The 26,485-nt window shown below is 43.0% G+C and overlaps 1 protein-coding gene across 4 annotated transcripts; it reads right to left on the bottom strand.

The window, feature by feature from the left end:
• Positions 1 to 5,749: 5,749 nt before the first annotated feature.
• LOC147462215 (3-ketoacyl-CoA thiolase 1, peroxisomal-like) lies at positions 5,750 to 26,077 on the bottom strand. Of its 4 annotated transcripts, none has more exons than XM_086509619.1 (14): positions 25,926 to 26,077; positions 9,811 to 9,887; positions 9,166 to 9,250; positions 8,964 to 9,090; positions 8,710 to 8,808; positions 8,471 to 8,541; positions 8,294 to 8,401; positions 7,980 to 8,057; positions 7,777 to 7,909; positions 7,318 to 7,414; positions 6,706 to 6,829; positions 6,467 to 6,575; positions 6,188 to 6,271; positions 5,750 to 6,092 (listed from the first exon to the last, which is right to left on the bottom strand). In XM_086509619.1, exons 2-14 carry the CDS (start codon positions 9,831 to 9,833, stop codon positions 6,046 to 6,048), a joined length of 1,185 nt encoding a protein of 394 aa, XP_086365745.1. In that variant the 5' UTR covers positions 9,834 to 9,887; positions 25,926 to 26,077; the 3' UTR covers positions 5,750 to 6,045. The 4 variants fall into 4 exon arrangements, with proteins under 4 accessions (XP_086365745.1, XP_086365746.1, XP_086365744.1 ...); XM_086509620.1 differs by lacking the exon at positions 25,926 to 26,077 and adding an exon at positions 25,774 to 25,802; XM_086509618.1 differs by lacking the exon at positions 25,926 to 26,077 and adding an exon at positions 25,496 to 25,516.
• Positions 26,078 to 26,485: the final 408 nt, after the last annotated feature.

The raw sequence follows: 26,485 nt of genomic DNA, 5'->3' as shown, positions 1-26,485 counted from the left end.
GTCGAAGTGGGGATCATCGACCTCCCAAGTGTGTTTATTGGGCAAGGCAAGCGCAAGTTTCCTCAGCTGATCTCTCTGTACTTCTACGGTTTTCCTTCGCTTCACCTGGTACAAACTCTCCCAGCCTCCTCTTCTTGTCTTCTAAGTGGTGCTTCTCCTCCCTAATCGCGGCATGTGAGTTCTAACTGTTGAGCCCACCATCCTGCCCTTCGGTGCCACCCTTCATTATTAGGAAAGCCAATTGAAACCCAAGTTTCTGCTACAACCGACAGAAGAAAGGAATAATACATATTAGTCTATTGATAGTACTGCTTCACTCGAAAACCTTTAAACAATGCTCTCAAAGTTGTGGATTACACCAACAACAAGCTTCCAATACCATGATATCCCATAAACTGAGAGCTAGATTGTGATATATATAATATCAAGTAGTGCTGTAATAAAATCTTGTCACACGAACGTCAGGCACCCCTGATTTTGCAGGAAATGAGGAGCATCTGGGACTCTCTGTGTGCACTCATATCAACTCTCAAAAATGTATGCGAACACAGCCATCCAATCATCACTTAAGAGCAGCACCAACACTCTGGTCCACCTCCTTTGGTCCTCGGTGCTCCGCCAATCACATTTCTCAGCTTGCTGCTCGTGGGGAAAACATGAGGCCACTGCACCTGGAGCAAAGAGAGAGACGCCGAGATAGAGGGGGAGATCATATGTGTGATCCCCAAAGCCGACAGAGAGGGAGATGCTTATATGTGTGATCGTCTACAGCTGTGCTGATGCGAGGCCTTGAGATTGTATCTTGCGTTGCGGTTGGACGTATGATGTGATGTGCTGCCTTGCCCCTAGATAGAGAGAGATCCCATCTGAAGGAAACAAGAGATGGCGCACAGATAGAGAGAAGGAGAGGAGATCGCAGGTGATTCAGCGAGGGCGAAGGTCAAAGAGATGGCAGCCTTTGTGTAGCCGTCTACAATTGGCCAACGGATAATTTTAGCGCAATCCTTTTTTAGCTTAGTGTTTCATTTTTCTTTGCCTTTAATAATAAGCCAATGACATGCTGCCAAGTGGTGCATCTCTCCTTGCGGCATTCCCAAAATCTCTTTTAGATAATCAAGGTAAAAAGAAACCAAAGATCAAGTTCAAAACAAAAAAACCCGCTTACCTGTGACCTTGTCGACCAATTGGGGTTGTAAAGAGCTTGCAAAAATATGTTGTGTTTTCTCTTGAACAACCCAAGGTTTCTCATAGCTACACCAGACACGAGGGAACCTGATTACGTGCTCAATAATGATTGCAACACCCCATGGTTGTCGAAGTCGTAAAACCTTGGCACTCTCCGTGTGCCCAAAATCCGCAAAATTTTGCAAAATTCAAAAGCTGCACGTAGAGAAAAAGTGCTTCTTCTTTACCATCACTGGCCTCACGGATGCATGCAGCCCCTTCAAAGCCTTCCCCCACTGCCTTGTACCATGGGAAAACCCTCATAAATGGAAGGGGTTCCCAAAATAGGGTGTCCCAAAGCAGTGTTAGAAAAAAAACAAGATACGGTGTATTTTAAACGGCTAAAATCATAAAATCCCGATTAGCTTTTGAGCTTGCCTTGAAGAAAACTGACAAATTTACACAAGTTTCAGTGTAAATACCGGAAAAAGCTTCAAATTTTGACCTAGAAATCGGTAGAATTTCAAGTTTGCCCTTGTTTTCTTCGGTTGGGAAAAATGTATTTTTCTAGCCCTACCCCAAAGCTCTAAAAATAAAAAACGTATGAAGCCTACGTTGCTATGGTGCTACAATCTATGCCGACCAAGGGAGTGAGAAGATGATGGCGCCCTCCATGGGTTGGCAACAAGAATTACTACTCTAGCCCATGCGCTCTCAACAAGCTTGTCCGTGCACTATTTGGTACCACCTGTCGTCGCCTCCCTATGCCGGCTCCCACGGCCTTAATCCTCTGTCGGCCCGCCTTGCTAGGGTTGTTTTGATGCCATGGAATCTTTGACGAGTTATTGAGAAGAAGGTTTTTGAGAATCCATGGCACCCTATATAAGGCCACGACCTTCCCTTGCTTTTCCTCCTCCTCCATCACCCTCAGCTCATCACCTCTGTAGTGCTTCTATCCTTATGCGAGAGAGAGAGAGAGAGAGAGAGAGAGAGAGAGAGAGAGAGAGAGGATCCATGCCGCTTCTCCAAGTTGCTCCTCCATGGTCTGCCTTTCACTCTTGAGCTGCTTTGTTACCGATACGGGGACTAGCACATACACATCTCCATCCAACCATGCCTTATATAGTCCCTTGGCCTGTTAAATATAGGCCCTATGTATCGCATGTGTGTCTTGGCCCTTGGCTTGGCTTGGCCCATCTTACTTTAAGCCTGAAACTCGTCGATGCTCACACACGACTCTTGTGTATGTGCACACGCGCATGCGTGTCCTCTCTCTTTTATCCGCGACCAAGAGAACTTCCAACTTCACTGCCAGCCTCAGTCAAGAGTCGAAAAGGCTCATTTTTGAAGGGTGATCCTAATCATTCATTTGAAAGGTAAATTTTTACCTGTCTTTCATTAAGCTATATCCAAGCAAAAATTATAAGGGCTACTCAAAAATTTTTGAATATTCTATGCTTATTTAAAGAAGGGTAAAAATATTTTTGCCCTTCAAAAGTGCCTCAGAAGGGCGTCGAAGACTTCAAAAATTAGGCCTAAGTTCCAAGCTCTCTCTCTCTCTCTCTCTCTCTCTCTCTCTTTCTCTCCCTAGCTTTCGATGCTCATATCGACTCTTCTCTCTCTCTCTCTCTCTCTCTCTCTCTGGTTCTTTGAAGTCGGGAGAGTTGTGCGTTTGTGAACACACACTTGTCTTTGCTCTGCGTGCTTTCAAAACAGGTAGCGTTGTCTTGCTCTGCTAAGTTCTGTAGTAATTTCCCCCTGCTTTCCTCCAGAGATACTCTCGATTTATGCCCATTTTCAGTTCAGTGAATTCCTGCCTTTGGCTGTTCAAAGCTATCCCGATTCCTCAGCAATGTGTGTGTGTGTGTGTGTGTCATGCTGACAATCCATGGACTGATAAGCTCCGTAAGAGTGTAAGTACCGCAAGCCTATCAAGTGCTTCAAGAACAAGGAAATGAAAATGCCTCAAGGATTCTAGATTTGACTTCAGGTCACGATGATGGTGATTCAAGTGGCTTAGAGCAAAATCTTAACAAGGACTCAAGTATACTCTCTGTAAAGACTTCGGGCATAAGAAGGATGCATATAGAAAATAGGGCATCTCACAAGGATCTTGGACCACAAAGATTTAGGAGAGGCTGAAATCTTACATAGAGGCTGACTCGTGACATTTGTGTGGCTCACCATTGTCCATATATGGCAAATATTGTGCATGATGAGCCTCAAAGTGATATCAAGCTATGGATGAAGAGATGGATGCCTCCTTGATCTTACTAATGAGACATAGAATTTGGTTGTTGCCAAAGCAAAAGAATGTGATTAGATATAAATGGGTTTACCGAGTAAAATAGAATGCAAACGGCTCAATGACATAAAGCTGGATTAGTAGCAAAGAACTATGCAAAGACTTATGGCATTGATTATGGGAAGGCATTCAACCTCGTGCCAAGATGTCTACTTTCTGTACAATGAATGCAGTGACTACAACCGAAGGTTGGGTTTTGTATCAAATACATATGTTCTTGTGTGGTGACTTGCAAGGAAAGGGTTAATTGGCACAGCCACAAGGAAATGAGGATGTGAGACATTTCGAGTATGTACGTAAGAATAACACTTTTCGAATTGAAGCAAGCACTAAAAGCTTGGCATGAAAAGATTCTTTGTAGCCATCATTTTTGTATGCTAAAGGTTGGGATTGCATTAGATTGATGTGAAGAGTACATTCCTGCATGGTGACTTGCAAGAAGAGGTGTATATGAAGCAATCACATGAATACGAGGATGTGAGAATCTCGAGTATGTATGTAAGGCAAGGAAAGGACTGAAGCAAGCACTTACAACTTGCCATGAGAGGATAACAACGTACTTCGTAATCATTGGTTTTCATGTGGCTGATGCAAATTAGTATTTGTATGTGCAAGAGAATGAGGCACATATGCATCTATGGGGATGATTTGATTGTTAATTGCAATCATGAAGCTAAAGTTCATCATAAAAAGAGCCCTCAAAGGAGCAATTTGACATGAAAGATTTTAGAGTGTTGAGATACTTTTTAGGCACCGAGATTATATGCAGAAGAGAGTATTTAATTGTCACAAGGGGAATGTGCATTGAATATGGTGCGGTATAGCTGATTGAGTATCCTATTTCTATATCCTTGGGTCAATATTGAAGATGCGAGTTGTATGAGTGACATGCTTGCGTGAGAATACCACCATGTACATGAAGATTGTAGGCAGCTTGATCTACTTGATAATTAAACGGTCAAATGTGAATCACACAATATGGCATCAGAGCAAGTTTATGTAACTATCAAAAAGACACTTCGATACGACGAGATACACATTGCACTATGTGAGCATAACATTGGATTATGCACTTTATTATGCAAGGAGGTGCAACTCTATGGTTACACAAATGCAAATTGGATTGGTAGTCTACTTAACCACCAATCTACCAATCGTTTATGTTTTTATTTGGGAGTGTTGCCATCACATGGAACAAGAAGATGCAACCCATAATTTGTCAAGTGCAAATGTCAAGTGTAGGGGTGTAAATGACAACATTTCTAGTAGTGTGGCTACAAATATTACTAAGAGAGTTTGGCATGCAAAATTTGTGCCTCGTCATCTAGTGACATATAGGTTGCAAGGAACCAAGTGTTCCATGCAAGGATGAAGCCATTGAGATGCACTACAAGCTCATCAAAGAGAGAGGGTTTAACTCATGGTTGTCAACACCGTGCTTAGATTCATGAGGATTGACGAACATGCTGTCAACAACTTCATGAAGGCATGAGGATGGATAAGTAAATTGTAGACTCTTCATGAAAGCCCTAAGAACAAAAAGACCTTCCCAAAGAGACCGAGGCTATTTTGAGCTATGCTTGGGCATGAGAGATGGCATTGGGCTTGAGAGGGAGCGTTGTAATATCATGCTTTAACACATGGTATACCTTGGTGACTTATCACATACATTAGCCAGAGCGACGACCATCAACAATGATACTACAATTGCACTTCACTAACATGGTCAAAGAGAGATGGACCTCGTCACGTAGACATACTCATTATCAATTTTATGTTGATTTTTGTACATATTTTCTTATGTTGTATTTCCCATTTATGTTTTGTAGACCATTTCATCATTTTGTGCTTCTCGTTGTGAAGCAACAACAAAGTGTCCAACCTCCATTTCCATTATGTGCTCTCTTGGTTGTGTGCACCAACTCAAGCTCAAGCTCTCTCTCTCTCTCTACAAATTCCACTCCCTTAACCCATTCAAAATACACAAAATTATGGAGGTATGCTCACATACTAAGCTCTTATTATCACAGGTGTCTCTCGAGTTGCTCAAATTTTTAAAAACTAGATCTAGTTTCTCTCGCACTATGCAAGTGGAGATAAAGTGTACTCTTGGACTTCAACAGACAGCTCCAAGCTTTCAATGTGTCACAAGAAAGTCAAGATGGGTCATACTAGCCTACTCGAGGATATTATCCACTGAGATCCTATCCACAGATATTATGCACAACCTATCACTTAGGATAACAGATAAGCAAGACTCCCTTACTTGGTGGTAAGGACTTGGAAGGAAAAAAGAGCACACCCTTTTTTTTGGTAAACTTCATTCATGCCAGTTATAGAAGCTTGGCAAAAGTTTCAAAAGTGGTATCAGGCAGAGGTCCATGTAGAACAGAGGGTACTGCAGTTAGTGATGCCTTCGGAGGTATAGTGTGTAGCCATTAACAGGGAGAGAATATTGCCAGCACTAGCATTCGAATTTCGGAGTTGAACCGATTCTTGACCTTTTAGGGGGGATGTTAGTAGTTAATATGCCTCCTTTTGAGTCAGGTGGGATGGGCAAGGCAAGGCTTAGATATCTACACATTACCGCGCTCAAAGACCGCAGCAGCTCCCATCCCGGTGCCTGCAAATAGATTAATGCTCTTACGACTCAGACTCCACAAATGGTTTTTGTTATTAATAGTTCCATGTGTAGTTTACATGAATATTGATACTCACCAATACACATGGAAATCACTCCAAACCTACAATCCTTCCCACGCCTCTGCATTTCGTGGAGCAAAGTTGCGGTACAGCGTGCACCTTAACAAGCAAGGAAGGTAAAACCTCTCTCTCTCTCTCTCTCTCTCTCTCTCTCTCTCTCTCTCATCCACCTTCTTAGTATGAATTGAACATATGATCATGCCATGTTGCACTTTTTCGACAATCCCCCCCCCCCCAAACACACACAATGCAACCATTCACACATCTCCTACCCACAAGCGGCCATGTAAGTACCTGTTGCTCCAAGAGGGTGCCCCAGAGCAATAGCACCACCATTAACATTCACCTTATCATGGTCCAAACCCAGCTTTTGGACACAATAAGTAAACTGTGATGCAAACGCCTGCAATGAACAAAGAAATAACGCACAAATTTAATGTGTATTTTAGCTGATTCTGTTGCAAAGCATAAAACTTACGGCAGTTTCAAGGAAAGCTTGCACTAGTATCTTCATATTTCTGAGCTTAACAAACCTCATTGATCTCAAACAAATTGACATCTGCAATCTCAAGACCAGCGGCCTTAACTGCAACTGGAATAGCTGCAGCAGGCCCAATGCCCATCACAGCTGGATCAACACCAACAGCTACAAAACTCCTTTATTAAACAAAAAAAGCTTGATGTCAACATACTTTATGGCGTCAACAGCTCTGTACATCGGAATGCATGCTGACACATTCACTTACAAAAACTATAAATGTAAGCCTACATGTACATAATTATAGATTAGCAGAGTTGTGCAGATATACAAGTAAGGTACATGTCGCCGTGCATACGATAGGCACATGATACCTGAATGACCATGTATTTACTGTCTTGATCTTACATACAAGAGTCAACATACTTTACCACATCAACTACCCTGAACATCAAGATTCATGCTGGCACAATCATTTACAGAAACTATGAATGCATATGCTTAGATGTACATAATCATAATCAACAAAATTGTGCAGATATACAAACAAGATGCATGCCTCCATGCACGCACAAACAACCGTCTGTATCCACAATAGGCACATGAACCTGTATGACCTTGTATTTACTGCCTGGATCTTACATACATGTGCTCCACTGTTAAGTACCTAAAAACGCCGAGAATTGGTAGGTCTTTTCTCACAGCCACATCACGCCTCATCAACAACACAGCTCCGGCCCCATCACTAACCTGGCTAGCATTTCCTGCACTCAAAATATGGGTAATGGAAGCAAACTAAGAAAAGATTCTTGTCTGGCCATTATAGAACATGATACGTAACCTGGTCATAATGGAACAAAAGACAGGCATAAACACCCAAGAGAAAAAGACAGCATAAAGTCTTCATGAATTAAATGCTTAATTCTGTCACGACACTTGATTTACATAATGTTACACGCTTTTACAGAAAGTTCATCTTGAAATAGATATCAATTCATTACGAACCAAACCCCAAATACAAGGCACACAAATGATCAATACATACACTAAAATCCAACACAACCAAGCTAAGATAAGCACCGTGCTTCATTTGAGCTTTTGTGACAAGAGATCAAGTCATGCTGACCTGCAGTGGTTGACCCATTTTCCTTGAAAACTGCTTTCAGCTTTGCCAAACCTTCCATTGTGGTTTCAGGTCTGATACCATCATCCTGGGATACAACTACAGGTTTCTCCACGCCCGACTTTGGATCGACAAACTTAACAAAAGCAACATCCATCAGTCAATCATCTAACAGCATGTTGCCAAGAAATTAGGACTCGTTTTACATTTGTGTGTATCGGAATAATCTCATCCTTGAACCTGCCACTTGCAGCTGCAGCAGCAGCCCGAGAATGCGATCGAACCTTACAGACAGAAAGTTAAAATAACAAAAAATACACATTAGGGGTTTGGTACACAGGAAATTGTGATGACGTTATGCACTAAAAATGCCAACATTGTTTGCGACATCATCAAATCACAAGAAGGGGCGAATCATTTACAGAACTTAGAAGAAGTTAAATATACGTGAAGTCATTTTGCAATTCAATTGTAGCACATGCAGCCTGATCTTGAACAGTCGCTACAAAGTGAGACCTACTGAGGCCTCATCTTGTGTTGTTCGTGAGATGTTGTATCGCTCCGCAACATTTTCTGAAGTGATGCCCATGGGCAAAAGGCAGTCTTGTACTTGCCTTATTGTTGCAGCCTGCACACATTCTTTTCATTATGTATAGGAATGTGATAGTAAAAGGATCAAAAGAAGCATGCCACCAACCTTTGGATTTATGGGTCCCTCCCAGCCTGATAAGCCACCTGCGCTCATGGATTCAAACCCTGCTCCGATTCCTGGTACCAGATGTGTTCCAAGAACAAAAATAAATTAATTCCTAACATGGCCTTCAACGATAGACTGGCGAGTCAATGCAATACATCTCCACCACAATCCAAGCAAGAGATTGAGTTATGGTCGCAACCCTAAAAAGGGTACACCCACACCCATTCTGACTCACTCACCAATGTCATAATAACCTGCTTTAATGTATGCTGCCACATCTGCTACAGCTTGCAGGCCAGAAGAGCATTGTCTATTCACTGTTCGAATTGGTACAGTTTCTGCGCACAACCACATAAGCTTGACATTTAATCAAATTTTCAGGGTATCATCAACATGACAGTGTTTTGTCAGAAAGAGAGGTGTAACATGCTATAAGTGGGTGCATTTGTGCAAATGATTACTCACAAACAACTGATTGGGAAATAAAACACACCTGGAAACCCTGCATAGAAAGCGGCCATGCGACACTGAGCTGCACGTTGAGAGCTAGGTCCAAGAACACTTCCCACCACAATGTCCCCAATCTCTGCAGGGTTTATCCCAGTTTTTTCCACAACAGCCTGTGCAATCACAACAATAGGTAGCATGCTAATTGCTGTTTGATTCAACTAACTTCGAAATAATATCTGTCTCACTTTCAAAACTGGTGCTAACAAATCCTCAGGGAGTGTGTCCTTCAAGCCACCCCGCTTTGCCTTGCAAATCGGAGTCCTGTATGCTCTGCAAGGATCATCATCAACACAATAAACAATCATCATTACACAAGGGCAATTTGGTCTATGGAGAGGGAGCAGCTCTTAAAAATAGTACCCAGTGTGGGCCACAGAGGGGGCTGGGGGGATATATGCTAGATAGTATCTATGAATTGAATAGTTACACAGGTAGATTTACATGTATAGCTATGGGCCCAAGAAGATTCACACATCTCTACCAATCAATGTCAGTGTATTGATATATACTTAGACCCTACGGGCATATAGACTTGTCACCTATGTACAAGGATGTGGCTATGGATGTAATATCTAAACATGTACCTGATGTGGATGTGTACATATACATGAATTGAGGACCTAAGTGAATTACAGTACAAAGGAATACATCTGGCTATACATTTATCTCTGATAAGGAAACTTGCATGCATGACATATGAAGGAGTGCAAGAATCAAATTTTATAGTTACGATTGAGGAAAGAATATTTTTTCAAGATGTGTGATGCACAAGATGACTCTCAAATCCATCCTATGTCTACTGCCACACAAGAAAACTGGTAACACTTAACGCGACAATGACAACATCGTCCATTTGGTCTGTTGTGCTCTCGTATAAAGCCAAACTGCCACCAGCACAATCTGATGCCTGCAAGGAGTTAGAAGATTTGAAATGATCTCTCTCTCTCTCTCTCTCTCTCTCTCTCTCTCTCTCTCTCTCTCTCTCTCTCTCTCTCTCTGTGTGTGTGTGTGTGTGTGTGTGTGTGGGGGGGGGGGGGGGGGGGGGGGGGGGATTAGCCTGTGTGTGTCAAAGTAGAGAGAGCTGCGCGAACAGCCTGCCCCCTCGCGACCTACCTGCTCTGCTCTGCGCGCCTACGCCCTTCAGCCCTCAGGTGTCAGTGCAGCAGCGCGCAGTTGACTCTGCACTGCTTGTGCGCGCGTGCGCGTGTGTGTGTGTGTGTGGTGACGAAACCCTTGCGCGCAACCTCAGATCTTAGCCCTGCGCACCTGCAACGGCAGCCTTGCTGCGCAGCTTGAAACCCTAGCGCGCAGACTTCCTATGCAGCCTAAGCGCATGTTCACGTTGCATGTTCAGCCTGTTCGCGTCTGTGTGTGTGAGTAAATGGTCTATGTCGAGTGCGTGGGTGTGTACGCTTGCGGGGGAATTGGGTGTGTGGTGAATCCTTCGGCCTTGTCTGTCGCGCGACCCTGTTCTGCACAACATCTACGCTGTGCAGGCCCTTCACAGCGCGTCGGGGGTGGAAGTTTGATTTCGCCTGCACGTGGTCCTTCTGTCGTCTTGTGTGCGAGAGAGGGGTGTGTGATTTTGTACAGCTAGCCGGTGTGTGTGTCTGCCTGTGTATATAGCAGTCATATATCAAAAACTCCCAAAAAAAAGAAGAAGAGTGTGTGTGTGAGAGCTTCACATGGATTCCACCAATTAGTGTATATATAAGCATCGGAAAGCCATGGAAACTTCGGAGATGGGATGCTTTGAGTCTTATCAAAGAATGTTTGCATGAGGACTTCGAGGATGCACGTCAAGCCTGGGAAGGATCCGCTCCTGTTATGGAAGTGCGCATCCCTGTAAAACAGCTCATGGATCCTGTTGCTCAATATGCACTTAACGCGGTGATTCTTTTTTTCCCGGGTAGAATGCCTACTGCTCAGGATGTAGGCCAATGGGTTGATTTCCTACTCAAACGGCAGGCAGTCCGAGGCGTTTACTTTGGTGCGCGAGGGTTCTACGAGGTCTTGCTGGCTGACATGGATGCTCGGGATGCTCTGCTTGAAATGTCTCCTCTTTTCTTCAATACGCAGATGACTCATGTGCTGCTCTGGGCTCTTACCAAGGACTATCAGAGTCTCATTCGTCAGAAGTGTCCCGTCTGGGTTGAGGTGGTCGGCTTTCCTCGCACTTGGCGTCATTTTCTCCCTTTGTTGGCTGCTCAGTTAGGCAAAGTCATTTGTCCTCCTAAGCTGGAGGCAAACACAAACCGTTTTTGTATTTTGTGGGACACGGATATCCCCACACCAACAGGTATTTCGATCGATTCTGGGGATACAGTGGTTGGAAAGCGCCCATTTAAGCTTAAATGGGGCAAGTTTGCAAATTCTTGCTTCCGATGTGGTAAATTTGGTCATATGTAGTCCGAATGTCCGGAACCAAATTTGCAACCACCTCCTTCAGCTATCACTGCTCCTCAACCTCGCTCGCCTCCGAAACCTTCTACTGAGGTTCAAACTAAAGGAGTTTCAACCTCCTCCCCCTCCGCTGGGGCGATTAAAGGCAAGGGGAAACAAGTACAATTGTCTGCACTTTCTTCTTCTCCAGACATTAAAGACAAAGGAAAAGAACAGGTTTTGACCTCTCAAACTTGGACGGTGCCCAAGAAACTTGTCAAAGCTGCTACACCTCGTGTTCCGGCATCTTCTCGTAATTATGTGCCTCCTTTGAAGAATGTTGCTCAGAAAAAACTCCCTTGTAATGACAACACTTCTTTGGCTGAAGCTTGGGACAAGGTTGTTCGTTCTTACAAGGAAGTTGTTACTGGAGAAGCTTCTTCATCGCAAGGTGCATTTCCTTTCAATTATCCAGGTCCAGGTATTGACCCACCTTCTCAGGCACCTTCAACTCGGGAGGATGTGTCGATGGGCACTGGTGCTTGAGTTTTATTCCCCCCCTTTTTTCCCTGTTTCCTCGTCCACTGTATATACCATATAGAATGCATAGTTCTTTGAATTGCATTTCCTATAATGTGTGTGGGTTATGCAATCACCACAAGTGGCGGCTTACCTGGCACTATGTACATACATGTAAAGCAGACATTGTGGTTCTTCAAGAGCATAACCAACACCAATTTGCAGGACAGACTTCTTACTTTGCGGGCTACTGGATAGCTTATGTAGAATCAGCTGGCTATTTTGGAGTGCTTATGGTTGTTCGACATGAACTCTTCCCGACCTTGGTCTTTAATGACCCGGCTGGGAGATGGATGGTCATCCAATGTATTGTTAATGGAGAAGTTTCGAATTTGGAGGATTATATGCCTACACGGCTTCTGCGGATAGAGCACGGTTGTGGAGTGCTATCTCTTCTTATTGTTGGCGTTCCAATGCCTTTCTCTGCGAGGATTTTAATAATGCAACAAACCTTGCGGATAATACTATTGGCCATTCTCACATGCTTCATATGGAACGACAATTTTGGGACCAATTTATGTTGACCTGTAATGGGCTTGATTTGTGGCCCTTTTTGCATGCGACTGATTCAGGCTTTACTTTTCAGCATAATGCTCAATCCATGTATCGCGCTCGGCTAGATCGCTGGTATCTTTTCACATGCAACAATGTGATGACTTTGTATGCGAGATGAGGATTGATTATGCTATGTGTCTCTCGGATCATTTTCCCGTATGCTTGAAACTTCGTTTTGGCCCTTTTGATGTCAATGATTGCCTACACAAGACAAGACTTCTGCATGTCAATAATGCTTATCTCAAGCATGAGCCTTTTCGCACTATGATTGTGAATATCATCCCACCTTTGCTCTCCCAGATGTATGTTGATATGGACATAGCATGGTTTCGTTTTGTTAAGAGTGTTCAATCAGTTATACAGGATTATGGCAGGGATTATTTGTCACAATTAAGAGAACAGGTTAACCAGGCAAAGGATGCTTGTAGCCGATTAAATTAAATAGTCACAAGGGACGCATTCCGGGACGGGGAACGGGGGACGGGGCTCAAATGGATTTTTAGTGTAAAAAAGAGGGCGGGACGGCAAGTGGGGACTGAAAAGTGGGGACGGAAAAGCCCGAAAAAGGGCGTCCCCTGTTACTATGCGATTAATGCACTTGGCTAATCATTCTTCTCTTACTGATGCTCAAATGACTGATTTGTTTTCTGCTCATGCAATATTAAGGCACAATGATGAGAGGAAATCGGCCAAATGGTAGACTCGAGCTCGTCAACAGGCTTTTGCAGATAAAGGATGTGCTTCTAAACGATTCTTTCAACATTTGCATCACTCGAGGCAGTCTCAAGCTATACGGAGAGTTAAATTACCGTCAGGGGAGTGGACCTCCACTTTTCGAGAGCTAGCACTAGCCCTACGCTCTCATTATGGCAAGATTTTTGCGGCCCCTTCTTCTCCCACGAGAGAAGCTCGCCAAGCACGTCACATGTTTCTATCGCATGTCACTTCCATTCTCTCGTTGTGGAAAGCTCAAGACTTGGAAGCTGTTTTCACTGAGTCGGAATTGTATGCCAGCTTGCTTGATTTAGGTCGATGGAGAGCTCCTCGTTGGGATGGTCTCTCTGTGGAATTCTTCTTGTCTTTCTGGGATTATTTGAAGTTGCCTCTATTATTCATGATGAATACAGCTTGGGAACAATAGGAATTACCCTCCTCTTGGAAAGAAGGTTTGCTCAAGCTGATCCCTAAGCATGCATTGTGTGAAGAATTTCCACATTGGCGGCCTATTACACTTATGCCTGTCGTATATAAATTAATGACAAAAATGCTTGCTAACCGACTCAAATGCTTTCTGCATGAAGGCTTGCATCAATCTCAATATGGCTTCATTCCACGACGTCAAATTACTGATAACCTCGCAAATGTCATTATTGGTATGGAATATGCAAAATATACGTGACAGGATGTATTGGTCATGCAGGTTGACATTGAAAAGGCATTTGATACTGTTCTTTGGGATTACATTGCGGATACCATGCGACATTTGGACTTTGGGCCTAAGCTATCTCGTGTCGTGCTTTTCTTGTATGCAAACAGTACTTCTACAGGCTTGCTGGATGGTTCTCTCACGGAATCTTGGCCTTTGGGACGGTCGGTACGGCAGGGCTGCCCTCTGAGTGCTTTGCTTTATGCGATCGCTACTCATCCCTTGTTTATGTATTTGGATTCCTTGACCTTCACTGGTAGGCTACATGGCTTTCCTTCCGGCCGACAGTTTGTTGGTCAGGCTTATGCGGATGACACTTTGTTCATGCCTCGTAATAGCTATGATGATGTACAACAGATTATGCATACTCTTCACTTGTTTGGATTGGCAGCAGGTCTCAAAGTTAACTTTTGCAAATCCAAGCTATTGCCTCTGAAAGAGTGTGACTGGCATAAGATATTGTGGCCTGGGGATATTGTTCCTCCCCATGTTCTAGTTCGCCATTTGGGTTATCCACTGGGTTGGAATGTACCTAGATGAATCCAGGATAAACCCAGATTCACCCTTGAAGGAAAGTGCAAGGTATAGCCCCATGGTAGTCACCCACAAGACAATATAACCATCAGCTCCATCATGCATAGTATTGACTAAATACCACGACATCCCCACTAACGTCGTCAGTGCCCAATAGTGAGTGTAGAACTAGGTACCAACACTGGGTTGGAATGTATTGGCTATGAAGAAAACGGATTGGGTGCTTCAACATCTACATTCCAAGCTGAATTATTGGAAATTGTCCACGTGGCCACTTCATGTGTGTCTCAGGATTGTCCAATGCATCCTTGTGGCTTATGTACAGTTTTACTTGCCTTTGTTATCCTGGCCTTGATTGTGCTTGCAGTCTCTCATGTCCAATATTTTAGAACATTTTTGGCAGACCTCGTCTACCAAGAAGGGAATTCGGCTTCTATCTATGGATAAGCTGTGTTCTCCCAAGCGGCTTGGAGGGTTGAATATTTTGGACCTGGGACGTCATCTTCTGGCTCGGAAAGCTATGTTGTTGCCAGTTTTGGTGGAGCAGCAGCAATCTGGGCTCTCATGGTCACACATTTATGTGCGCACATTGTCACCCCTTCTTTTGGTCATTGGCAACCGCCTTATTGGGATGTTGTTTTTGGGAAGCTTGAAGGACACATTCCTGGATGTCCCTTTACTTCTTCTCTAATTGTTGATTGGAAGGTTGTCACTTCACACTTGGCTTGGGATGGTCGACAATCCTCTGGGGGTAACTCTTTTCGCTTGGAGAGTCTGCATTGGAGCAGGGTTTTTGCTTCAACTTTGGTTCAACGGTCTCCTCGCCAAGCGTATTTTCTTTCCCAAAAAGGAATCTGTCGGGTGCATCAGGTGGTTGATGACTCGGGTTATGTTCTTTCTTTCGCTGATGCCGTCTCCCGCTTTCGGTTGGGCCTTCACTATTCTCCTCTCTGGCAGGAGATTCAAAACATGCTTGCTGCTCATTCGCCCATTCCTCCTCTGGATGAAGACTCTCGCTTCTCTGACTGGAATATGGCTACTACTAGATTGGACTGCATCTCAGCTGCCAGTGTCTATGCCATTCTTCAGTCTGATGTATGGATTGTGCATCGGGGTAATCAGCTGTGGTCGCTTTTCGAGTCATCCTTGTGGTGGCAACATGCATTGTCTCGCATTTGGCAGAGTCATCTGCCTTTGAAGGAACGTGTTTTCTTGTGGCGGTGCTTGGTGGGAGCTCTACCTGTTGGCGGTGTGTTGCATGCTCGACATATTGCGCCTTCCCGCTGCCTCAGATGCCTTGAAGCTGAGGAGACCGTGCCACACTTGCTGTGGTCTTGTCATCACTCTAGAGCCTTCATTCCGCAAGTGTCGACTGCCCTTCGTCTACGTTTTCCTTCCGGCTCTTTTCACAGACGATTTTGGCTTTTTGGGGTGCTTCGGTCACCACAATCTCAATTTGTGGTCTTCTTACCTGGGTCAGATTTTGGACTATGTGGGCCATCTGGCATCATAGGAACTCCTTAATGTTCCAGGGCACTTTTGTTGACCCCTTTCCCTATTTCAATTATCTCTTGGTCAAGCGTTGCATTTTGCCTATGAAGCTGGAGACATCACTCTTGATGCCTACAGGATTTACTTTGACTGTTTCTAGCATTTGGAGCCTCATAGTGCTCTGTCTTTTGTATCCCTTTCTTTTCGTGGGTTTTCCTCGCTTTGAGGTTTCCCACTTGTAAATTAATCAAAGCAGATATACAAAAAGAGGGGGGGGGGGGGGGGGGGGGGGGCGCTAATAAAAAGAGGAAAATGGTACAACCTTTCTATCACCCAAGTGTGGTAGATTGGTTATGCCATTTCCCTCTTGAATAAGAGGTCTTGAGTTCAACTCTCCTCGTCAGATAGATCTTTAAGGTCTCTTGGGATAGTTTCCTATGACATTAAAACAATCTTCTTCTTCTTCTTCTTCTCTCTCAAGTGTGGTAGATTGGTTATGCCGTTTCCCTCTTGAATAATAAGTCTTGAGTTCAACTCTCCTTGTCGGATAGATTTTTAAGGTCTCTTAGGATAGTTTCCTATGACGTTCAAAATCCTCTTCCTCGTCTTCTTCTCCTCTCTCTCTACATATACAGAAATAAATAAATATTTACACATATATATACAAATAAAAATATACACACGCATATATATGTATATATATGAATAAAAATCGGACATCTCTTTGCTCTGTAAGTACATTTTTACTAGGCTTCCACCCGTTTCATTACATAAATCGAATTGTCAACTACAAACCACAGTCATAGCCATTATCTAGATACATCCAAAGGTACTGAGGAGAAAGAGTGCAAAATGGTGCTACATAAATCTGCCCGGAACGATCGGCAACCTCCAAGCAATAAAAACCTCCTCCTCAAAGGCACTCCCCAGACTGACCAGCAGCTGGCCCACCAAGACAGCATACCCAAAGAGTGGATAGGTATTAGGCTGACTCTATGCACTCCATAGAAGAGCAGCTCGTTCTAATGGAGCTCGTGCACTCCAAGGGAAACAGACTCCCTTGTACAATGCCTGGACCCTGGAATATGACCTACATCCAGCCCATAAGAACTCCAAAGTGTCTAAAGGAGGTGTATCCTCCTCTAAGGGAAGATACTACAATGATTGTATCTTTGACAATACCAACCTCTCTCCGTAGCATCCTCAATCTGGCAAGCCACCAAAAGGGAAAGACAATCATGGTCCATGACACCCTGAGCTGCCTTTGAAGACACTCAATCAATGCACCCAAGATAGAAGAGGTTGAAACCATAGTTACACGGAATGCAATTTTCAGGTCTCCGTTCCCCGTTTGCATTCCAATTTCCCGTTCCGAATCCCCGTTCCATGTTTCAGACAAGAGTATCCATAACAGGGAGTGGCATTTCGCGCCCGTTGTCGTTCCCCGTTTTGCGTTCCGATTTCCCGTTCTAGGTAACTATGGTTGAAACCGGCCTGTATGCAATAGAGGCCAGTACTAATTCAATTTTCACATAGAAGATTGAGAAGAGAGAGAACACACATACGTCCAGCAACTAGAATGTCGCTACGCATACAAAGACTACACTCTGTAGGCCCCAAAGACTGGCGCTCCTTTCAATATTTATTTATTCAATTGAAAACAAACGATCCGGACACTTAGAACAAACTCCCACCAAGCTATCCAAACCTGTCAAGGACTGAAATTGTAAGATTTTGACCCAATTTCAGCAACATAACCACACCAAAATCTCTATAGGCCAAAAGTACAAGTCTAGGACAGATTTCCTTTCTAGAAGTTTTCCAATGAGCTGTAGGTAAATTTCAATGTACTATAATTTCCTGTTTAGGTCATTGGCAAGTGCCAAAACTCTCGTATAAGCACCCCAAGGCTTCCCAAAGCTTCCCAGGTGTTATCGTGCAGTTAAGGTGTGAAATCCTAAATCTGAAAATAAATGCAGCAAGCTGAAACTCTCTGTTTTGGATTGTTTTGAGCATAGCAAACACATCTATGAGTGTTTCAAGAGCTCTCGCATGCAATGGGACTTCCCCTTTCATTTGGACAAGTTTTCACGCAAGAAAACTCTCCTATTTCGCAATTTGTCGCAATAGAACTTTGCATACCTATGCGGGATTAGCAATTAGCTAATCCGGTTCCCATTTAGAAGGCTCTTGCCTTGGCAGATACGCATAAAACCCACAAGGTTGTACATAGCCATCTGTGGAACCCAACTAGTGGGGCATTACCATATGTGTAAGGGGGAGAAAGATTACGAGAGCAGAATCATCACACTACATGAGACAAAGGAGAAGGCAAGCTTTGCATTAAAGCTGTGAGCCAAAAAAATCACTCACAAGACTAAAATATGTATTCACTATGACTCTTATGGTTCAGTTCCCTAAACCCTCCCAACTTATAGAGTTGTCAGAGACTTGCCGCGTGGCCAAAATTCCATTTAGGCGCACACATGCTTCCATACTCATCAGAATTTAGTGCTAATTGGCCCACCCAGCCACCAGCTGATCGACCTAGATTCTGGATGTGAGAAACCCGTTTGGCTGCAACTGTTTCACATTGGCCATGCAATGTCCACTTGCACCTATTCAAGGGTTTTGGGAAAAACAAGCAAAAATAAAACAAATAAAAATATGTAATACATATTCAGAGAAGACAATAGAAAAAGTACACCTCCTAGTGACAAAGGTTGTTCAACTATGATCATGAAATTTGTTTGTAATATGTAATGTAGCATAGGCGGCCCCTCCGGGCTGAGGTATATAGGACCATATCTGAGTACAGTATGAGGAACATATTAATGTGCAAAACTCATCCCTCTGCCTTGGGAGATCTCCATGAAGTGAGAGGGGCTGGCGATGGGTGTAGCAAACTACACGAGGAGAGAGAGAGAGAGTGTGAGCGCTGTTGCAGAGAGAGACGGAGAGAGAGCGTACGATTTCAATTGTGTTTCTTGGGCACACAACTAAAAGCCCTATGTTTTATTATTAAGGGTACAAACTTGTGACTATTTAAATGGCCTTTGGGTGTGAACACACCCAAGTATAAAAGAATGAATAAAATGAGTAAGAGAGGCTATAAGAGGGCCTTTAGACCCAACAACCTCCCACTTGAAGGTACCTTTAAGTAACTCCCGCTAAGTGTAAGCAATGCTGATGTTGTGTCTTAGCAAGACACTTCGTGAGAACATCTGCAGGGTTATCCTGTGTCTTGACCTTTGTCAGTGTGACAAGGCCATCATCCAATACCTGTCGTATAAAATGGTACCGCACATCAATGTGTTTGGTACGAGCATGGAACATGGCATTCTTAGCCAGGCATACAGCACTCTGACTATCACAACCAAGCATTGGAGCATATGCAGGAAGACCAAAGTCTCTGACCAACCTGCCAAGCCAAATAGCTTCCTTAGTAGCCTCTGTGGCTGAAATATTTTCAGCCTCTATAGTGCTCAATGCCACAATCTTCTGTAACCTTGAGCACCATGAAATAGCACCTCCAGCAAGTATGAATACATACCCACCGGTAGACTTTCTAGTGTCAAGATCACCTGCCATGTCCGAATCACAGAATCCCCGCAATGATAGTGTACCCTTGCCATAACATATACATGTGTCCAGTGTACCTTTTAAGTACCTGAATATGCTCTTCACTGCCTCCCAATGTGGTTTGCCACGATTAGACATGAACCTGCTAATAACTCCCACTGCATAAGCAATGTCTGGTCGTGTAGCAACCATGGCATACATCAATGAACCACAAGCTGAAGCATAAGGAATGCCTTTCATAGCATGAGCAGCTATATCATCTTTTGGGCAATCTAGCTTGCTAAGCTTTGTGTGCGTAGGTAAGGGCACACCAAGAGGCTTAGCATCAACCATATTAAATCTCTCAAGTACTTTCTTGATGTACTTGTCTTGAGAAAGGAATAAAAGACGCTTCTTTCTATCCCTCCTAATACGCATACCCAAAATATGTTCAGCTGCACCCAAATCTTTCATCGAGAAAGCTAAATTCAGCTCCTTTTTCAAAGCATTCAAAGTCTCCTTATGCTTGCCAGCAATCAACATGTCAGCACAATAAGACTACCATCAAGAGCCTTTTTAGTGTAAAGACAGTGATCTGCTTGACTGCGTTTGAAACCATGATTGAGCATAAAAGTATCAAACTTTTTGTACCACTGTATAGGAGCTTGTTTCAGCTCATACAAGCTACGTTTTAGTTTGCATACCAAATGCTCTTTTTTCCCTGAATGACAAAGCCCCCAGGCTGCAGCATATACATCTCCTCATCCAAGTCACCATGTAAGAAAGCACTGATCACATCCATTTGATCAAGCTCCAAATCCAAGATAGCACATAGAGCAAACAACACACGGAGAGTAGACATCTTCACTACAGGTGAGAAGATTTCCTGGAAGTCAATGCCTTCCTTTTGTGCATAACCCTTGGCAACTAAACGCGCTTTGTATTTGGGTTTGTCATCAACACATTTTATCAGATAGCACATAGAGCAAACAACACACGGAGAGTAGACATCTTCACTACAGGTGAGAAGATTTCCTGGAAGTCAATGCCTTCCTTCTATGCATAACCCTTGGCAACTAAACGCGCTTTGTATTTGGATTTGTCATCAACACATTTGATCTTATAAACACACTTGTTAGGAATAGCTTTCCTACCTTTGGGCAAATGCACAAGCTCCCATGTATTATTTGCATACAATGATTGCATCTCAGATTTCTCCACTTACTTTTGTCGTCACAAGACTAGGCCTCTTTGTATGTAAGAGGCTCTCCCTCATCAGTCAACAAAACACAATCCAAAGATGGCTGAAACCTCTCTGGTTGACGTCTCTGACGTGTAGATCTCCTCACCCAATGATCTACATTTACCGGTAAAAGGTCTACATCCTCAGGAATGATTCTGTTATCATTTAGCGGCTGATTTTCAGCATTTATACCATGCTGTAAATCATTTTCAGCCTGCTGGTCATTGTGTTCTACCCCATTTTGTGCATCTATTTGTTGTCCATTCTCTTCTAGCTGTTGCACAAATGGTTACTGCTCATTTTCAGCACCAATAGGCACCATATTTTCAACCAAGGAAGGCCTTATGGCTGGCTGGTCATTATGAAATTCGACCCTCTTTTTATCATGGTCTACATGTGTAGCATTTTGGAGCAATTTAGCCTCATGAAATACTACATCTCGGCTGCGTACAACCTTCCTGTAATCAGGTAGCCATACTCTGTAACCCATCTCACCCTCATCTCCATAACCCATGAAGATGCCTCTGATGGATTTCATGTCTAGCTTAGTCCTCTGATCTACAGGCACATGTACAAATGCCTCGCAACCAAAAACACGCAAATGGTCGTATGAAGCAAGTTTGCCAGACCAAACCTCTTCGGGGATGCCATTGTCCAAAGCACGATTTGGAGAACGGTTGCATACATGAACTGCAATTTTCAAAGCCTCTCCCCAAAATTCTTGCGGAAGATTAGCTGTGGGCAACATGCAACGTATCCTCTCACAAATTGTGCGGTTATATCTCTCAGCCACACCATTAGATGATGGATTATAAGGGGCTGTTAACTCCCTTTTAATACCATGCATCTCACAAAAACCATTAAATTCACGTGATACATGCTCTCCCCCATTATCTGTTCTTATGGCCTTTCACTTGAGACCCTTTTGTGTGATGAAATCTTTCAAAAGCGTCAAAAACATCACTCTTGTTTTTAAGTACATACACCCAAGTCTTTCTACTGAAATCATCAATGAAAGATACAAAATAGCATGCACCACCATGTGAGCTCACAAGCATAGTGCAAACATCTGAATGTACTAAATCAAGAGCATGCAACTTTTTAGAGACACCAGACGAATAAGAGAACTTCACTTGTTTACCATAGATACAATCTTTACAAAATTCAAGGCAAGGACCTTTTACATCAAATCTCCCAAGAGAGGAGAGAACCTGTAGTCCTTTCTCACTCATATGGCCAAGTCTCTTATGCCAAAGTTCCATTGGACAATGATCTTCAGCCATAGCAACAAACTTGCTAGGTAAGGCCTTGCAATGCAAATAGTATAAAGTTCCCCTTTTGCTGCCCTTCACAATCAACATAGAACCCTTTTGTATTTTCCAAGAGCCACCACCAAAAGTAGTGAAGTAGCCCTTTACATCCAGTTGCCCAACTGATAGCAGACTCTTCTTAATGCCAGGCACATACCTAACATCATGCAAAACAAGTTCTTGACGATTTTCCAAAGCCAAGTGAATGGTGTCAACACCCTCAATGTCACATGCATAGTTATTACCCAAGTAAACTTTTACCCAAGTTACCTGCAGTGTATGTGGCAAAAGACTCCAAAGAAGGAGTTACATGAAATGAGGCACCACTGTCTACTATCCAAGACTGGGACAGCCCATCATGTGTTGAAAGCAAAGCGTCAATAAGATCTGGCTTCATGATATACATATCACTTGCCATAGCCACAACATCGTCAAAGACACTCGAAGCTACGACAAGTGCTTCGTCCACATCAACAATTTCCTCTATGACTACACTGGAGGCCACATTTGCCTTGCCAACATCCTTGGAAGAAGAGGAGGTGTCATCATCACCTTTAGCATCTTTTACATCCTTCTTCTTCTTACCCTACTGCTGCTTCTTCCTCTCAAGCTCTTGCTTGTAAAATCTGCAATCAGGCCTTTTATGCCCTTTGCGTCCACGTTGATAGCAAGTTATGTCTTGAGATTTTCCCTTGCTCTTACTTCTACTCTTGCCCCTGTTAGCTACATTGTTCCTTCTCTCTGACCTGCCCCTTACGTGATAAGTTATGCCACTGTCTTCACCACTGGCTTTCCTCCTAATCTCCTCATTGAGAATGGAGTCTCTTACACCATCATAGGTTAAAGCAGCATTGTTTGACAATGACACAACAAGCGCTTCCGAACTGTCGGACAAAGTCATCAAAAGAAAGATAGCTTTCAACTTGTCATCAAATGGTTGCAGCCTTGAATCCTGAAGTTGACTCAAAACACCTGTAAACGCATTCAAATGCTCACATGCAGGCTTTGCCTCATCCGATTCCATGTTTACAAGTTTCCGCATGAGATGAACTTGATTCACAGGAGTTTTATTCTCATACGTACTAGTCAACTTCTGCCAAATAGCATATGCAGTGTCAAGACGCTTAATATCAATAAGCACATCATCTGACACGGCCATTTTGATATAAGCAATAGTCTTTTTGTTCAGCTTTGCCCAATCTGCATCTGACAAGTTTTCAGGTTTTGCTGCGAGCAATGCATCTTCACAATCTTTAAGGAATAGAAGGCCTTGCATTCTTTCCTTCCACAAATCAAAGCCAATGCCATCAAATCTTTTGATTTCCATCAAAGACTTTGACTCACTGCTACTTGTAGATGCATTGGAAGCCATTTCGATGCAAAATAGACCAAAAATTCATTGCTGTAATTTTATAACAGCAGGCCGCAAGTTGCAATTTTAGCCTCTTACAGGCTCAGAGAACCCTATAGAAGTGCAAGGAAACATAACACAGCGTTACAAACACTTTATCCAAAGTGTACAGCAATAAAAGAGATAAATTTCAGTAGTAAATACAGAAATTTCAGCACACACACGAAACATACATCCTGTGCATGAATGCTCCCACTCGAGCAGTAAAACCAAAGTGCATTTGCAACAACCTCAAACCTGCAACTGAGGTAAAAGCTGCTGCAAAATGTATTTTCAGCAATACTTAGACTCAATGGGAAGCATCCACAAGTAAATACATGTGTTTATTGTCACATAAACCTCCTGTATATGTGAGAGAGGTCTCAAACTCTGCTCAATTGTACCACAAATTGCAATACATGACACAAAATGTCCAGAATTGCATCACATTTGCAAAAGCCCCAAAAGTTACTACACAATTTGCTGAAATTTCTAAAAAATCAGCAAAAGCCCTCAATTTCTCAACTCGAATCCCCGAGAATTTCTCCTGTAATTACACCTGTAGACGTAGACTTAAATAATCTTGCACTAATGTGCAAAACCCCCAAGTTTAAAGTGACAATTTGCTAAAATTTACTAAAATTTCAGCAAATAGGAGAAAATCTCCAATTCTCCGGGTGGATTGGTGTTGCCCAAAATGTCCCAAATGTACCTATAACACTTGTGCTTGCTGTAATTAACAGAGAAAACCTGTTTTTCAAGAGAAACAGCCCGAAATAACCTGTTTTCAGCATATAAGCACTTATGGGCCGAGGTATTGTCTTCCTTGAGTTCGAAGAGGAGAGAGAGAACACCTGCGCTTGCTGTTTTTAGAGAGATAAAACTACGCAGGAGAGAGAAAATGAAGATTTCTCGCGAGGGAATGCGCGCGGAAGTAGAGAACTTTGCTTTGATACCAGTTTAAAGTGATAGAGGGGCTGGCGATGGGTGTAGCAGACCACACGAGCAGAGAGAGAGAGTGCGAGCGCTGAGCGCTGTTTTGCAGAGAGAGAGAGAGAGAGAGAGGGAGAGAGAGAAAGTACTATTTCAATTGTGTTTCTTGGGCACACAACTAAAAGCCCTATGTTTTATTATTAAGGATACAAACTTGTGACCATTTAAACGGCCTTTGGGTGTGAACACACCCAAATATAAAAGAATGAATAAAATGAGTAAGAGAGACTATAAGAGGGCCTTTAGACCCAACACTCCACCTGCGAAATGCGTCTTGATAACATTTCATGGAGAACATGTAGTGACAAATCAAATCCAATAGAAAACTCGAAGCCTCTCTCGGCTCCTCTATCTCCTAAGCCTATCACCTACCCTTGGGTGTGATTTTGACATGATAGATCGCATTGTTGCAATGTCACAAAAGCGATGACATGGCATTGTACTTGCAAGATGATGTGGCAGCCGGTACAGATTCGCCAACATGGATCCCATAAAACACAGCGTGAAATCTGGATGCTGACATCGCCGAACTTATGCAAGGATTGAAAAGCAATCCAACTGTCATGTTACCGACCTGTCTCTATGCTCAAACCTTAGCCCATCTTATGACATTTGTGGCACTGGTTTGGCCTACTCATGATCACAATCCTCTGCAAAAATGGCCCCACAGAATGCCAAAATGGCTGCAATGAACACAAAAAAGGAATGCCAAAAATAGAACCCATCTGCTCGATGAAACTGGGTACTCTAAACTGTGCCAGCACCTCTAGAAATGAAAATTTCACTGGATATATGGGAGTCTGACATCCATCGAAATCCAAATACCACAGGGCCATAAATACCAACTGGTCGAAAATAGGTAGAAGAGAGAGTGCTTCCACATCAGAGGCACTCCCTATGCAAGATAAATCAAGAATAAAAATGCCTCTAGAGTCTACCAACCAAAATAATATTATTTACAGTCCCATATCTAAGTGTCAGATATCTGTCTACATGCCACATGCAACTCATCTAATGGGATTCATTACAACAATAGAGGGAGTAGATATACTTTCATCAATTCTATCTCTTTCTTTTGCCGTTGCAAGATTTACCGCATTTATGCTCTGAGAACCAATTTGATTTTGCTAACTCTCCTCTATATCGTCTCAGTTCATTGATCAAACACTTCATCCAGACAGGCATTTCTGCAAGCTACAAATCTCACGTAAATCACAAACGAATATATTCAAAAGATATAAACTTTCCCAATTTTGAACGCCCAATTAATGTCAGGATTGAGCACAATGATTAGATAGAAAAATTGCAAGTACAATCACGCTTACTTACTTCGCTAGAGAGAAGAAAGAAAAAAGGGACCTAAAGCAAGTCTGCACACATACACACACTTTCAAACAGGTCTCAACTCTCTCTCTCTCTCTCTCTCTCTCTCTCTCTCTCTCTCACTCAGTATTGTTAGCTGTAAGTTTGAGTATTCCTACCTGGAAGGAGTGCGGGGCTATGGTGGACGAAGCGAGCTCGAACTGTTCATTTATTACTCTCTCTCGTTCAACAGGTTACCGCACACGAGTTGCTCGAGTAAAACACATTTATTGGCATGTGGTAATGGCAATGCGGGTTGGTGATGCAGGCTTGCCAAAAACATTTTGCCTAACCCAAGAAAATAGGGGCGCACTTTTTTTTACCCCAAACTCAGTGGATGTATTGAATTCTCCAAAATAAATATACAAAGCAACCTCAAGCTCATAAGGGATCTCGTAATATATCGTTAAGCTACCTGGCCTCAAGAAGAAGCGATAATCTGCTCGTGATTTGGATAGTCCAATTAGGTTAGGACTGCGTTGAGGGCTCTATACCATTCGTTCAAGTTCTTCCTTTTACCAATGGAAGCAATCAATTCCATGCTTTCTTGTAAGACCTCCGTGAAGGTTCAAAAGATCTAGAAAATAGTGTGTTCACAATAACGGCGCACTTAAAACTCTTCTAATTTTTAGTTCAAAATTTGAACCATTGGCAATAGGGGGGTCCAATCATTTTAAAT

Source organism: Adiantum capillus-veneris, chromosome 3, assembly GCF_014529385.1.
Source record: "Adiantum capillus-veneris isolate H3 chromosome 3, ASM1452938v2, whole genome shotgun sequence".
NCBI lineage: Eukaryota > Viridiplantae > Streptophyta > Polypodiopsida > Polypodiales > Pteridaceae > Adiantum > Adiantum capillus-veneris.
Note: the sequence above shows the minus strand (reverse complement) of the source record. Positions and strands in the feature narration are given on the sequence as shown.

Excerpts from the sequence above, each read along its gene's own strand:
- LOC147462215 (XM_086509618.1), bottom strand. Across the intron at positions 8,809-8,963 it reads TTTCTATGCAGGGTTTCCAG|AAACTGTACCAATTCGAACA; the intron begins GTGTGTTTTATT and ends GGTTGTGCGCAG. Across the intron at positions 7,910-7,979 it reads TTATTCCGATACACACAAAT|TTTGTCGATCCAAAGTCGGG; the intron begins GTAAAACGAGTC and ends GCTTTTGTTAAG.